General features: G+C 42.3%; 1 protein-coding gene across 1 annotated transcript in view; it reads right to left on the bottom strand.

Annotated features, from left to right (window-relative positions):
- The window catches only part of LOC124798549 (ejaculatory bulb-specific protein 3-like), a 49,822-nt gene extending 37,171 nt beyond the window's left edge, over positions 1-12,651 (bottom strand). Inside the window, exon 1 of the mRNA XM_047262001.1 lies at positions 12,447-12,651. Coding sequence (XP_047117957.1) covers positions 12,447-12,639 — 193 coding nt within the window. The 5' untranslated portion in view covers positions 12,640-12,651. The remainder of the gene's footprint in view (positions 1-12,446) is intronic.
- Positions 12,652-16,283: the final 3,632 nt, after the last annotated feature.

Below are 16,283 nucleotides of genomic sequence, written 5' to 3'. Positions count from 1 at the left end.
TACGAAACGAACGGGTCTGTGTACGTCTACTCAGGCGGTGACGCAACCATGTCGTCTGGTGCAACTAGGGACGCCCCCTGACCGGAACCGCAGGCTTTCACTTTCGTTGCGGGGGATTCATTCCGTATTCCGGCCGCAGCGGGCGTTCGCTGTTGCGTCTGGGAAACCCTAGCCACCCGTAAGGCGTGACGCAGCCTGTCGGCCTCTTATGGAGTCCGACCACCTACAGTCCTATACCTGTTTTCTTCGATATCTTTGATCAAGGGAATGAATAACTCGTCTGTAACGAAATTAGTGACAATCATCAGATATCTTATTCCATCTACATACAATTTGTAGCAAACCTTTAACATCAGTATGCTAGAGGATGATAAACTGAACATATTCGAATGAAGGACGAATAATTGGAACAATGTTCAGTTTTTTTTCTTTTAAATTCGGAGAAATGTCTTATACGTTATAGGCAATAGCTGAAATCAACAGAAACTGTTCAAGATCTATCTGCAAGCACGGAAGCGTCACAAACATTTTGCCACGCCGTCATGGATATCCCCGTTGTTTGTTGTGTAACTGGACAGACAACTAGGATTTAACTAGGGTTTTTTTCACTCTGTAAGATATTTCATACAACAACGAATGTTTGAAACTGTGTAGGAACAATTCTTCGTCTATTGTGTTTGAAGTTATCCTCACTAACGTGGGAACAGAAACACAAGCAGTTCACAAACTTGTGTTGCACGTGAATTCAATGCTCAGTACCTCAAAATTGTTGAAATATTATTTTTCGACTGTTGGATACTTATCTCAAAGTATTCAGTTTAGGATGCTCTACAGTTTGTTTAAGTTTGGTCCTAAGCGTTTAGGACACACTCTTTACAGACCTTATGAGAAGAAAGATGAAATCTCCGCGAACATAGCTAAGATTATATCAGAAAAGTATATGAGATAATGCTCCATGATACAGAGTTTAAAGCAAAGTAAAAAGAGAAGAAATAAGGCATTAGGTAATAAAGTGGAAAGAACGTTTAAATAGAATACCAACAATGGAATCCTAGAAATGGTATGAGAGTGGGTGGGGTTGTGAAGGGACGAAAGAGCAGGGAAAGGACCACATCAAATGTCTCTGGCACTTGGGAATAAAACGAAGATGAAAAGTAAATAGACGGAGTAATTACATACTTAAGTCTAAAGGAAAACAGAGGGTTATAAGCCTAGCCCATCTTGCAGTAAGTTCAGCGAACAAAACGTTACGGGCGACCAAAAATCAATGCGAAGATGTGGCACGAGCAGAACTATTCACAAGATTTTAATCATTGATATTCAAAATATGTAAAAGACGTCTTCCTTCTATTTAAATCCACTTATTTCTTCATAACTTACCTTGTACGTTGCTACAGAGAACGAACAACTACAATCTTCACATTTGATATAACGTTCGCATTTAGCAATATGTTTAATAGTTTAGTCCATCATATCCATGTTTTCACCAGTTACTACAATACGATTCGGCATTCCAGATGTTTTCTTTATTAAAAATTTCATAGTTTCTACTCTCATTTCTTACTGTAAAATTTCTTAACATATTTGAGTCACTGGATGACATAAAAAACTCACAATACCAAGGACTGCTACCGCTCTGAATCGACTGTCAAGAACTAAATGATTACGATGTGTTCAGTAGACCAGTAGCAGTGTACCGAAACACAGTCATTATAAATACAAACGAGGAGTAGCTAAGTAAATATTACAAAAAGTTTGATATTTCCAGTAATTAAATAAATAACGAACGAGCGAGTAAAAGTATCTGAAAAGGACACCGTTAACAAAGAAAACTCAAGTGGGCGATAAAAACCAAAAATAATTTCTGCTACTGAAATGAAGTAAGTAGTTCCAAATCAGTTAATTAACACCTTCCAAAAATTTGATATTTGCACCAATAGTTTGCATAACAAGCAATCAAAGCGAATCCTGATGCCATTTAGCTACTATGCACGGTAACAACAAGATGACTCAGCTCGTTGTGATGCGTACGATAAGTTGGAGTAAACAGAGTCAGTGACAATGGAAAGCATGTAGGGCGTCGGGTCGACAACAAGTGCAGCGCGTTAGGACACGTGTAGACTAGGTGAGGGCACGTGAAACGCGTAGAGGTGACATTGGTGCCACGTGCGCAGCCGCGCCCAAGCCGTTGACCCACTCTTCGTCGACTGCAGCGGCGGGAGGCCGCCGGATGACAGTCTTCAGGCTTGTTTATGGAAAGAAAACAGTTTCTGTCTTACACAAACGCAGCGTATACATAAATTTCCTAAGAAAAGTAATGCATAGAAAAGTCTCGGGGAAATATTTCTATAGCATTAGGCTGCTATTGATGACGATAGTGATAGTGGCGAAGACTAGCGCCGAGCTTGTCGATTAGAAATGGTAAGCTGCCACCTGTCTTCCTTATTGCGGCCAAATTCTAGTGCTGAAAATTTCTCTCACTGTAGGAGTGGCTATCTCAAAGCCGAGATGGTTTAGTGACTATGACAACGGAATCGATTTATAAAACTGTGTAAGTGTTGAATTTCAGCTGTCTGGGAACAAAACAACGGAATTAGTTGCAGAAGTATATAGCCTCTATCTTAAATCCAAGAGATCCCGCCAACAGGCTTAAATTCTTCAAAAAGTGAATGGATCGCGGTAAAGTATACCTCACACTCCCCACAAATAAACTCTGAGTGGTTTAGAATTCAATTCAAGATACTGACGTTCAGGTTGGGGAATCTATCACCATTTTCTGTTTAGAGCTGCATTATTTACACGCAAGGGATTTGAATTAGTTTGCCTCCCAATAAGACGTTGTTCTTTAGCTGGGATCTATTTAGCGTCCTTGACGGCGAAGGTACATAACCGATCAATAGACAACGCAAAGCTGAGGGCTTGTACTTAGATTGTAGAAATACATGGAACGATAGTATTTCTATAATCCAGTTCCTGGGCCTTATCGAAGCGTCTCACCTTTAAACATTTTGTATCGGAGCTCGGATTAAAAAGGGTATGAGGCGGGTATGTAATCTTTCTCCCTTTGTATTCAATCTGTACATCGAAGAAGCAATGACGGAAATAAAAGATAAAGAGTGGGATTAAAATTGCTATCCTCAGAGAAAGAGAAGAAGAATTACAGGATGTCTGAATGGAATGAACAGTCTAATGAATATAAAATACGGACTGAGAGTAAATCGAGGAAAGACGAAAGTAATGAGAAGTAGCAGAAATGAGAACAGCGAGAAAGTTAACATCAGAATTGGGGATCACGATGCAGACGGAGTTATGGAATTATGCTACCTAGGCAGCAAAATAACCAATGACAGACGGAGCAAGGAGGCCATCAAACGCAGACTACCAATGGCAAAAACGGGCATTCCTGGCCAAGAGAAGTCTACTAGTATCAAACATAGGTCTTAATTTGAGGAAGAAATTTCTGAGAATGTTTGTTTGGGGCACAGCACTGTATGGTAGTGAATCATGGAGTGGAACAGAAGAGAATCGAAGCACTTGAGATGCGGTGCTACAGAAGAATGTTGAAAGTTAGGTGAACTGATAAGATAAGGAATGAGGAGAACCGGCGAGGAAACAAATGTATAGAAAACGCTGATAGCAAGAAGGACGGGATGGTAGGTCATCGGTTTGAGACATCACATAATAATTTCCACGGTAGTAGATGGAGCTGCAGAGGGTAAAAACTGTAAAGGAAGACAGAGATTGGAAAACGTCCAACAAATAATTGAGGACATAGGTTGCAAGTGGTACTCTAAGATGAAGAGGTTGGCACAGGACAGGAATTCGTGGCGGGTCGCATCAAATCAGAGGACTGATAACATAAAAAATAAAAACAGTTGGTGAATATTTGAGAGACTTATCGTAGAGTTTCCCCTTTAAACATTTGTATCGATGCGTATTTGAGTGGTGTAAGTCCTATGGATAAAAGAACTTACTGGCAATGAAAGAGAGGTCTGATGAAATGAGAAATAAGTTGAAGATTTCTATACCTCTATGTATGCCTGAGATATCTTGTGAACTGGGACAGGAACTCGAGGAAGTTAACAGAGGAGATTCACTGATCAGGCATTGATGGCATTTTCCTCACCTATCCACCATATGCTTCTCTGTGCAAATTAATACAATATCTTAATTTACGACTCAATATTCCATTTATCCTCCCCAGACTTATTTCACGTAGTTGTCTACCGTATCGTGAATTCATTACACCAGAAATGAATTTGTTAATGTAGGATTGCACCGAAATTTATTGTGCAAAATATGGAAGATGCACTTAAGAAGTTTTTAGTTATACTGAGTAATCTCAAAATTCCTGGTAGTAGTGCAGTAGTCATAACATACTTAATGCTGGTAAGAGTCGACTCGAGGGAGGATGAACCATATAGTCTTACTCTTATCTATAAAGAAACTGTGCTGAACACTAGACCAGTTGGACTAGAGTGGGCTTGTAGGAGACGTTCGTCTAAAGTAATTTAAGGGTGCCCTGGAAATTCTAGCACAATATGGTCCAATTGACAAATAGGGAAGGAGGGAAGGGACATGCCATCGACGTGCTGTGGCGGACTACAAGATCGGAATTCAGAAGAATGAGAAAGAAATAGGCTACATTCTTTCAAGCGAACCACTCCGAAGCGATTTGGAGAAACCAAGGGAAGTTAATCTGGATGGCTCGAGGATCTTAGCCTAATTATGGTTTATGGTGTAAGTAGGCTGTTTAGGTTTTTATGTTGGTAACGCCACGTAGCGCTCTGTATGAAAATCACTGGCTGTGCTGTGTGCAGTCTGTGCTTGGTTGGCATTGTTGAAATATTCTCTATTGTAGTGTTGGGCAGTTGGCTGTTAACAGCGCGTAGCGTTGCGCAGTTGGAGGTGAGCCGCCAGCAATGGTGGATATGGGGAGAGAGATGGCGGAGTTTTGAGAGCGGATGATCTGGGCGCGTGTCCATCAGAGACAGTAAACTTGTAAGACTGAATGTCATGAACTGATATATATATATATATATATATATATATATATATATATAATGACTTTTGAACACTATTAAGGTAAATACATTGTTTGTTCTCTATCGAAATCTTTCATTTGCTAACTATGCCTATCAGTAGTTAGTCCCTTCAGTAGTTAGAATCTTTTATTTAGCTGGTAGTAGTGGCGCTCGCTGTATTGCAGTAGTTCAAGTAACGAAGATTTTTGTGATGTATGGATATGCATATGCAAATCCTACCAGTATTTACACAATAAAGTACAAAAAAATATGCAAGAACTCTGGTCTCAATTGACCTTTGCACAAAAATGGTTCAAATGGCTCTAAGCACTGTGGGACTTAACATCTGAGGTCATCAGTCCCCTAGACTTAGAACTACTTAAACCTAACTAACCTAAGGACATCACACACATCCATGCCCGAGGCAGGATTCGAACCCGCGACAGTAGCAACAGCGCGGTTCCGGACTGAAGCGCCTAGAACCACTCGGCCACAGCGGCCGGTAACCTTTCACAGTGATAAGAGAGTCTGTCCATTCCATTGATGACATCCTTCCAGTTTCCACTGAAACATCTCTTGCGTTCATTCTTCTACAGTGTGGTCAGTGATCCCATTAACTTCAATGCCTAAACCACTGAGCCATTTCGTTCACTACAATTGTGAATGGATCACCACTGATATAAAGCATGACGTTGGATATTAAAACAACAATATGCTTTTGATACATTTCGATTTTAATGAAATTCTCTTATTGACGGTTGGGACCGGAATTTCGGATGTCCTCCACGCGAGGGAACAGCTGAGATGGGACGACGGCCAAGTGTGTGGTTGCAGTGTGGTCGTTTGGCTGCGACCTAACCTTGGCACCGTTGGCTTATGGCAAGGGCCAGGACCCAGGGCGGTGTCCTTTGAGGAAGCGATGCGACACAGAACAATGGAGACGTGGGCCAAGGGCATGTGCAGATACGTGACAAGTTGCGACAAGGCGCGTGCGCTTAAGGACGAGATGGGAGGAGTGGCAATATCGATGAAAGAAAAGAGCAATTAAGTCGGCAGTTCATTGCCATCGGGATATTGTTAGAAATTAAGCCTGGTTTCATCAACCTTGGGATAATTTGCAAATTTCTCCTCAGTTGTTCCCAGTTATCTCTACTGATCACTTGATAATGGGCATAGAGTCCGAAATCAGTCGTGATAGACTTGGAGACTTTTGTGTAACAATTATATCAAAATGAAGGAAAAATGCCATATTAATAAGAGAGCTATTCGGGAAGTAAGGTCCGATTGGTCACGAAATGGAAACCACAGTGAAAATCAAAAATGTTTTATTTGCAAAAAATGGTTCAAATGGATCTGAACACTATGCGACTTAACTTCTGAGGTCATCAGTCGTCTAGAACTCAGAACTAATTAAACCTAACTAACCTAAGGACATCACACACATCCATACCCGAGGCAGGATTCGAACCTGTGAACGTAGCGGTCGCTCGGTTCCAGACTGTAGCGCCTAGAACCGCACGGCCACTCCGGCCAGCTTTTATTTGCACCTGTTAGCTTCTCTAGATAGTTGCCAACTACTTCTCTACAGTTTGCCGGTCGCTGTGGCCGAGCGGTACTAGGCGCTTCAGTCCGGAACCACGCGGCTGCTACGGTCGCAGGTTCGAATCCTGCCTCGGGCATGGATGTGTGTGATGTCCTTAGGTTAGTTAGGTTTAAGTAGTTCTAACTCTAGGGAACTAATGACCTCAGATGTTAAGTCCCATAGTGCTTAGAGCCATTTGAACCTCTACATAGTTGCCCCTCCGAATGAGACATTTCTCGTAGCATTGTGCCAACTTTCGGATATCTTCGTCGTAGAAAGCAGCCATCTGCGCTGCCTGCCAATTCTCTACACTGATCTGCAGCTTGTTGTCTGTGGCAAAATGTTGTCTTCATGGGCAGAGGTTCCCGTGAGCGGAGATGAAAATTGGAGGGAGCCAAGTCGGGCTGTATGGTGGGTGATCAAACGTTTCCTATCAAAAATGCTGCCGGTGCGTCCTCATTGCCCTTGCAGTGTGCAGAATTGTCATGAAGAAGAAGGAAATGCGTAACAGTTATGTTGTGTGGGGTTCATGCAATCAGGCGTCATTTCTCACAGGCATCCAAATTTGGTGGGAGCCATTACTGTCTAGGCATTTTGATGTGCTCACTGTACGCTCAGAACTGAAAATAGCGACTCGACGCAATCGACGGGTATACCAGAAACACTGCCCCGCACAACTGTGCAAAGCTTCATTGGATTTTCACCGTTTTCCATTTCGTACCTTATCGGACCGTACTTCCCGAATAGCACTCGTAATTTTATACAGGTTGTGGAGCCCAGTCAGCAGAAAGTTGTCATTTTTGGGAATACAAGAGCGTCATTCTCCCTGATTTTCTGGAACGTGACCATGCCATCAACAGAGAGTGGTAGTTTGAGACACTCTGGGTGTCATTCATAGACATGGCCAACATAAGAGTCAGCAAGCGATCGAACTTCATCAAGACTGTCCAGGACGACAGCGAAATAAAACTTGTAAATCGAAAACCAAATTGTACTCATATTTGTTCATAAACTGAATTAATATATATGAATAAAACAAGATTTATTATCAAATTAACTTGGAATTGCAATTATAATTTAAAATTATTGTCATTATTCGTATTTTTATGATTTATTCTGAAAATATTTGAAAAGAAGTAGTAAATTGTATAAGACTCTTTGGATGTAAAAGATCGATGTATTTTATGATCGCTGAACTGTTGATTTGTGTTTAACAAGTAGTAAGGAGTCTGTCTGTCAGGGAGTAGAGAGTTGGAAATTGGCATGAGCTGCTGGAGTGTAAATTAGTTTGGTCAATGATGAATGTGGAATACTATGGAAATATAAGTGATACGAAGAAAATAAAACAGCTGGTGAAGAAACAGATCAAACCAGTGTCAGAATTGTATTACTGAACTCAATCTCACTCAGCAGAAAGAAGCATTGTTCTTTACAGTAAGTCACAATACTTTACGAGCAAGAAATTCATCAAGGACAAGCAAGAAACAGGTACTAAGCGCGTATCCTACTCCCCTAATAATTATCCGCTTATACGTAGGGATGTAAGCTAAAAAACTGCGCTTGGTTTGAACTTTATTTTTGTTGGTCATTTATTTAGACATTAGAGAGGAGAGTGTCTCAACCCTGACCAAGAGTACAGCCTGGATCATCAAATGTCCAAGTTCTCCGTGTTTAGTCTAGTGAGGCACAATCTTAGATAAAACGATTTGATGATACTAACGAGCTGAATGTGAAAAATGATCGTATGTCACGGTTGGGAGACCTTGTCTGGGAATGTTCGACACCACGGTGCAAATATTTCTATTCGACGCCACTTCGGCCACTTACGAGTCGATGAAGTGAGATGAAATGATTAAGGCAACGCAAACACCCAGCCCCGAGCGAAGAAAATCTCAGACCCTGTCGGGAATCGAACTTGGGACTTCGCGATTTAGCGGAAGCTACGCTTGCTGCTCTTTTTCAGTCTGTCTACCTGTTCCTTCGTAATTTTTCGTCAGCAGTTCTGCAGGGGTGTTGCCAGACGATCTCACATTCTATCCGTGAAAATTTGACTCAGATTTTTTTGATGGTGGCCAGTACCTACCGTTTCGATAACCACGAGACCATGAGCTGTGGACGAGGTGTAGGTGCCGCTATTTTGTCGAAAGTCGACATGTTGAGAAACGTGGCTGTTGTACTTAAGGTTTATAATTTATATAAAGAACAGCTACCAGCCACATGTATGGTTTAAACCAAACATGTGGCTGGTAGCTGTTCTTTATATAAATTACAAACCTGAGGTGTAGGTGGTTGTGGTGCAGTGGGTACGACGGTGTGCACCCGACGTGTTTTACGGGTGATTCGAGAGCTGGGCTCAGTAATAGAACAAATACATGTTTATGGAGGGCATTGGTAATCGAAGGCAGAGAGAAGAAAATACATTTACTGTATTTGTGAACTTAGAGAAAGAGTTCATCAATATAAGGTGGAGTAAAATCTTAACAGTACTCAGAAGGCTGAGGCTACAGATCAAAGAGAGACGATGTCTACAAATTCCAAGTGCAAGTGATAGTAACGGAATGTCAAACAAGACCTGTATTGGTTAAAAAGGACGGAACGCAAGATGACGGATTCTCACCCCCGTAGCTGCAACGGAGAAGAGGAAACCTATTACAGCATGGCACAGACTGTCTAGGCCACATTCATTTCATCCAAATCAAGGCATCTGGGTTTTGCACTCGAAGCCGGGAAAAACCGTTTTCATGTAACTATATTTGCTAATGAGATATTGGTAGGAGAAACGCACAAGATGTACTAAGATCTACAGCGTTTACTGACACGACGCTGTCATAGTAAGGTCAAGTGACCATCGTAAGCGTTTTAAAAACTTAACTCTATCTTCGCTCAGCACTTAATGTAATATTTTAAGACAAATTGAATACGAACGCGTTGTAAGTATCGTCGTTAGTATCGAGTGTAGACGCAAACCAATTAGCGATTAAGTTTAAGCGAAACTGTCATTTTAAAGCTGATTATCTACAACATTATTGTTTTTGAAATAAATATAAGTAACATTCAGTCGGCTGTTGCATTTCTTTTCTTATCTTACATTTGATTAATAAACGTGTTTGCTTACAGTTACAGTAGCTTATTTTCAAAACTGAAATGCTAGTTTTTGCGTGGCACGAATTTCAACTTTTTGTTCTGTTTTACCAACGTTGTGAGGGCATGGGAAAAAAGGATTATAAAACTTCCAACGAAGAAATTTTATCAGAACTCTTATATTTGCTGACGACCAATTTCTAGATGAGGATAACGAAAATAACTTACAGAGAGTACTATATGAATTGTATAAAATAGCAAAGCAACATTATTTACGCATATCTCAAATAAAACCAAGATCATGGCATTCCAAGGCTCACAAACTTTGAGATGTAAATTTGTATTAGAAAACAAAACTTTTGAACTAGTTAATAAGTTCTGATTCTTGGGCTGTGACAAAATGTGTGTTCACATAGTTAATATTGAAAAGATTGAAAGGTTCAATATAATGTGTAGCGTCATAAAAAGAACGCTGGGGGGGAGGGGGGGGGGAAGTGAGAAAGGAAAAAATTCTAAAATTTTGTAAGGCTATAGCCGCTTCCTGTGGACTATAAGTAGTGAAAACTAGATTATGAACTCTTGAACATGTAGCAGACTGCAAGCAACCGAGATGAGGTTTTTGAGAAAGTTCATGAGACCATCTGGAAAAATGTAAGAATATACAACTGAAATGAAAATATTAAGGAATACGGAGAGGAGCGGAAAGAACATAGAGAAATAATGAGCGATGAACACACCCCAAAGTATCTGTTACACTACATCTGTAAAGGAACAAGAAATGGTAGACTCAAAAGGAGGAAGATGGATCGAGAAGTCTCAACAGACCAACTGGTTTAACGCTGGATGGAGAAGGAGAAGAATTATTTTATACAATTAATTAATAAACGTTAAATTCTGCGCTATAGAACGGCATTAAAATAGTGTAGAGTCTCTTCAAAAATAAATTAACAAACAAACAAAAAAATTAGGGGGAAGTTTGAGTGAGGGTAGAGTCACTCCAATTACATAGTAGGGAACTGAAACGGTTATATACTTAAAAAGTGGAATGTAGCCCAAATATGAAAGCAACTCGACATGAATAGCAGAACGAGAGATGTACTACTCTTCTAAATACATGTTATAAATTCTGTGCTAGACTTATTGCAGTAGGACCGCCGCCAACGCTTAAGGTGTATTATCAGATGCCCAACATGATTTTCGCGAAGGAAGATCATATTCAGACTGTCTCTTCATTGTGACACAACTAACAGAAAAAACACTCTGTGAATTCAATTTACCAACTTGTCTTACCTTCATTGACTACGAAATGGTGTGTGGTAAAGTAAATCGATACAAGGTGTGGGGAATTTTAAGAAAGAGAGGCATCCCATATCATAAGAGCTGTACAGGGTTTGTGTATGAAAAACAAAATGCAAATAAAATAACGGACAGCAGACGTAACGTGGCTGAAATAATCTAAAGAGCTAGTCAAGGCTGCTAATAATATGGATGTCAGTACAATGCTTTTTTCTGATGACCAAGTAATTTTCAGAATGGAAATAACAAACAGGAAGCTGTTTTTAATTTAAGTAAAGCAGCAAGAGAATACAGTAGAACATATCCATAACAAAGGCAAAATCAATGGCGTTTTTATGACATCAGCCCATGCGAGCAATTATCTGACTTGCGAAGCAAATAGTAGAGCAAGCTTTTAATATTTAGGGTGCAATATTACATGTGATGGAAACAATGACATACAAAACTAGCGCCGGCCGCGGTGGACGAGCGGTTCAAGGCGCTTCAGTCTGTAACCGCTCGTCCGCTACGGTCGCAGGTTCGAATCCTGCCTCGGGCACGGATGTGTTGTTTGCTGTCCTTAGGTTAGTTAGGTTTAAGTAGTTCTAAGTCTATGGGACTGATGACCTCAGATGTTAAGTCCCATAGTGCTCAGAGCTATTTGAACCATTTGAACAAAACCAGCTATATTTGTTATCTATTTCAGTAGAACTATATGCAGAACGTTGGGAAAGAAAGTTCTCAGAGATTACTGATGTTCTACGAGGTTGTGGGTATACCTAGACTGCTCCCCGTATGCATACAAAAACTGGAGCCTCAAGAAGTGAGAAGAAAAGAGAATAAATGCTTGAGAAATGAACTTCCTTAGAAACGTTACTGGGCATTGATGGCTAAAAAGAGAAATGATGACATTCGAGCTGAACTGAATACGCAAAACACAACCGAAATTTGGAAATTTGTGATAAGGACTACGGGACCAAACTGCTGAGGTCATCGGTCCCTATGTTTATACACACTACTTAAACTATCTTAAACTAACTTACACTAAGGACAACAAACACACACCCATGCCCGAAGGAGGACTCGAACCTCGGCCGGGGAAAGCCGGGCGAACCATGACAAGACGCCCTAGGCCGCACGGCAAAACACAACTGACACAAATAAAATATCGGATAAGATGTAAAAAACACATGAACTACATGCCAGAAGCAAGAATCACTAAGACGATACAACAGTACAAACCAAGAGGAGAAAGATCTATGGGAAGAGCAATGAAGAGATGGATTGACCAATTTTGAAGAAGATGGAATGGATCAACGGGTTCAATCAGCGATGTAGAGGAAGTTGACGAATGGGAACGGTCTACACAGGTTGAAAAAAAGTCTACTTTATTTGTTACTGTCGGTGTACACCTCTTATCTAACGTGAGAGGTAACGAAACAGTAGTCTGGACAGTGGGAGACACGAGTGTTGCGGCCACTCACTTTTGAGGTCCCTGATCTCAGGCGTGCAGGGCCCCTCCTCCAGCAGGCACTTGATGGCGGCGTTGACGAAGCGCTGGTTGCGCAGCATGCGCTCCACGTCCACGTGGTCGTACTTGGCGTAGCGGTCGTCGGCGGCTGCCGCTGCGGCGAGCGCCGCCGTCACGATCAACAGGGCGAGCGTCGGTGTCTGCATGTTGTCGCTTCCTGTAGCCGAATGCGTGCCGGGCGCCGGCGCGCTGCCCTCTTATAGGCGTCAGTCGACGGGAGGGAGGGATTCCCCCTCCCCCCCATTCTGCGCCGCGGGAGGGGGTAGCAGCGCCGCGGCGCGGGCGCCACCCGGAAGCTGCGCCCGGGACCCGCCTGCAGCCGGATGTCCGCGAGGCCCCATCCCCGTCGCGGAACTGCCCCGTTCCGAAATCAGGCGACGCCGCTTGGGTCACCTCCGCTCTAGGAGTCCCTTTCGCCGTCGAGTGGGTGCTTCTCTGAAGTTTCAGGATGCGGCTACGGAAAACCCAAGGCGGAAGACACCGGTACCACCTACTGCTGATGAAAAGAAAACAATCATCTGCGGTAGCAAGTTGCTAAAGAAATCGCAGGATCGTGTAGTTAGGGGAAACTCGTGTAGTTTCAGTCTTATTTGTGTCCTGCAGCCCGGAATGTCGTTTTATACGAGGACCGTTCAGTAAATAACGCTCCACAATTTTTTTTCTTGCAACATGTTTATTCTTAAGAATTAGAATTTGGTGATAATATTAGTCAAATTACAGGTTTGCCGATGACGCTGTAATTCTGTCAGAGACAGCAAAGGACTTGGAAGAGCAGTTGAACGGAATGGACAGCATCTTGAAAGGAGGATATAAGATGAACATCAACAAAAGCAAAACGAAGATAATGGAATGTAGTCGAATTAAATCGGGTGATGCTGAGGGAATTAGGTTAGGAAATGAGTCACTTAAAGTAGTAAAGGAGTTTTGGTATTTGGGGAGCAAAATAACTGATGATCGTCGAACTAGAGAGGATATAAAATTTAGACTGGCAATGGCAAGGAAAGCGTTTCTGAAGAAGAGAAATTTGTTAACATCGAGTATAGATTTAAGTGTCTGGAAGTCGTTTCTGAAAGTATTTGTATGGAGTGTAGCCATGTATGGAAGTGAAACGTGGACGATAAATATTTTCGACAAGAAGAGAATAGAAGCTTTCGAAATGTGGTGCTACAGGAGAACGCTGAAGATTAGATGGGTAGGTATTGAATAGAATTGGAGAGAAGAGGAGTTTGTGGCAGAACTTGACTAGAAGAAGGGATCGGTTGGTAGGGCATATTCTGAGGCATCAAGGGATCACCAATTTAGTATTGGAGGGCAGCGTGGAGGGTAAAAATCGCAGAGGGAGACCAAGAGATGAATACACTAAGCAGATTCAGAAGGATGTAGGTTGCAGTAGGTACTGGGAGATGAAGAAGCTTGCACAGGATAGAGTAGCATGGAGAGCTGCATCAAACCAGTCTCAGGACTGAAGACCACAACAACAACAACATTAGTCAACATTTCTTTTAAATGTTCTGTTTTTCTACATAGTCTTCATTGAGTTCTATGGCCTTGCTGTGTGAGAGGATGAATTCCCTGTTGGTAGAAGCTCTTGTCCTGTGTCTGTTGCCACGTTTTTAATGCATGAATTGTGCTCTCCTGATCTCAGAAGCGTGACTCACTGTGGCGACTGGTCTCTAATTGATGCATGATGTGAATGAAACTGTGGGAATCAATCCAATTCACCTTTTGCCTACCAGATTATAAGTAGCATACACCTCCTAATCTTCTGTCCCTGGATCGTGAAGAAATCGGGCTTCTTTACTTGTCGGGTGTTTCATACCTAGCTCACAGTTTAACTTTTTTAAAAAAAGGGATAGTGCAAAAGCTACAAAACGATGATAGCCAATAAATGCGATAAAACTTCAATATACCGGATGGGTATAATTACATTTTCCCCATTTAACATGTTAAAACACGGAAACTAATTACCGTGTCAAGGACATGGGGAACAGAAATAATGCAGAATCAGTTCAATTGAAACACTTCTACGGTACGTAATAGCATTACATACCGGTACCATTTCTGCCACAAAAGGGGCTCAATATGGCGCCTATCAATGTCAAGAAGAATCTGAAAGCGCAGGATTTGCTTTCTGCGCAGTGGAACCAGACATACCCTTAGGTATGCCAGCTACCTCTCTTGTTATGCTGCACATGTGTGAATGTTCCCGTGGTAAACACTGTCGTTCAGGTAGCCCACAACCAGAAATCACAGGGAGTGAGGTCAGGCAATCGTGCCGGCCAAGCATTTGGAAACGATCGGTTGATAATTCGATCGTTTCCAAATGTGTTTCGGGGAAGCAAGAGAACTTCACGAGCGATGTGCGATGGGGCCCATCTTGAGTGAAAGAAAAAATGTTGAGTTCAATGCGTCTTGCTCCTGTAGGGTGGATATGACATACTGGCGAAGCATATCGCAGTAACGCATCATGCTCCGCACAGCAGGTGGAGAAAGAGGACCCTTCCAAAATCCTTGAAGCCGGAAATATTCTCGAAGTGCAGCTGCAGCATTACTGTTGTTTTGATAACAGAGCTTCACCAATAATGCTTTGCTTCTTTTGATCAAGCTCATGTTGATAGGTCAACAAGTGCACTGCGACTGGTGAGATGTTTGAGGCTATGAATCACGATGACTGATCACGGCAGCTGGTGGCCATAGTTAGAACTTGACGGTGGCGCTGTGGGAAATCGTGCACCCCATTCTCTGGACATTAATGCTACCAAGTTTGGTACTCGTACGGTAATTAGTTTCCGTGTTACAACGTGTTAATGCGAGGTAGCCTGGCACACTGTTTTACAGAAAGCATCCACGATAATTTTGAATAAATTTGAGACATGCTGCCTTGCTGTAGGACAAGGAATGAAACTACATAAAAAAACTCGTCAAACACAATGAGATAACTACATGACAATAGGCTGAGTCCATAGAGGGGGAGGGGGGAGAACGAGATATGTTTGACTGAAATGAATCGAGAAACTTTGAGTTGCTAGCCATGAGTTCTGTATTACGCACACAGTGGCAGTAGACCACATTATGATCAGGAGTGGTGATGCGAGATTTTCGCGGTGGAAAAGAGCGTGATCGTAACAAAGCAAGCACGTGAAACATGCTGCCCAGATGGGGCGATCACCAAGCGAGGTGGCGCAGTGGTTAGTACGCTGGACTCGCATTCGGAAGGGTGGCAGTTCAAACCCGCTTATGGCCATCCTGATTTAGGTTTTTCATTATTTCCCTAAATCTCTTCAGGCAAATATCGGGATGGTTCCTTTGGAAGGCCACGGTCGACTTTCTTCTCGATCCTTTCCTAAACCGATAGGGCCCATTACATCGCTATTTGGTCTCCTTCCCCAAATTAACGAACCAATGTGACGATATTAACGCAAGGCTAATCCCTAGGTGATGGAGGGTCACAGTTGGGTACCGAAATGGCTGTAACTGCCGCACTCCTATCTGCGATGTGTACTACATCCAAGATCAGCAACCAAATGGAACTGCGGATTGCCTCTCCATCCTATTTGTAAATTCGGAAGCCACACCGTATCGTGCGTTTACAGTTAACAAATATGTTCCCGCAACAAACGTGACAGAGGGAGGAAATCGAACCACTGGTGCAGCCTCATTGAGGCGGGTGGCACTGTCTCTTAGTCTCTCAATGTGGGACACCTGTTTGGCCACCATGACCCTGAACGAGGGAGGAACTGGCGTGCTTTCACCACCGCGTGACTTCAACTTAAACTCAAATGTAGTGCCT

Source organism: Schistocerca piceifrons, chromosome 5 (genome assembly GCF_021461385.2).
Source record: "Schistocerca piceifrons isolate TAMUIC-IGC-003096 chromosome 5, iqSchPice1.1, whole genome shotgun sequence".
NCBI classification, from domain to species: Eukaryota; Metazoa; Arthropoda; class Insecta; order Orthoptera; family Acrididae; genus Schistocerca; species Schistocerca piceifrons.
The sequence above is the reverse complement of the archived record's forward strand: the minus strand, read 5'-3'. Positions and strand labels throughout refer to the sequence as shown.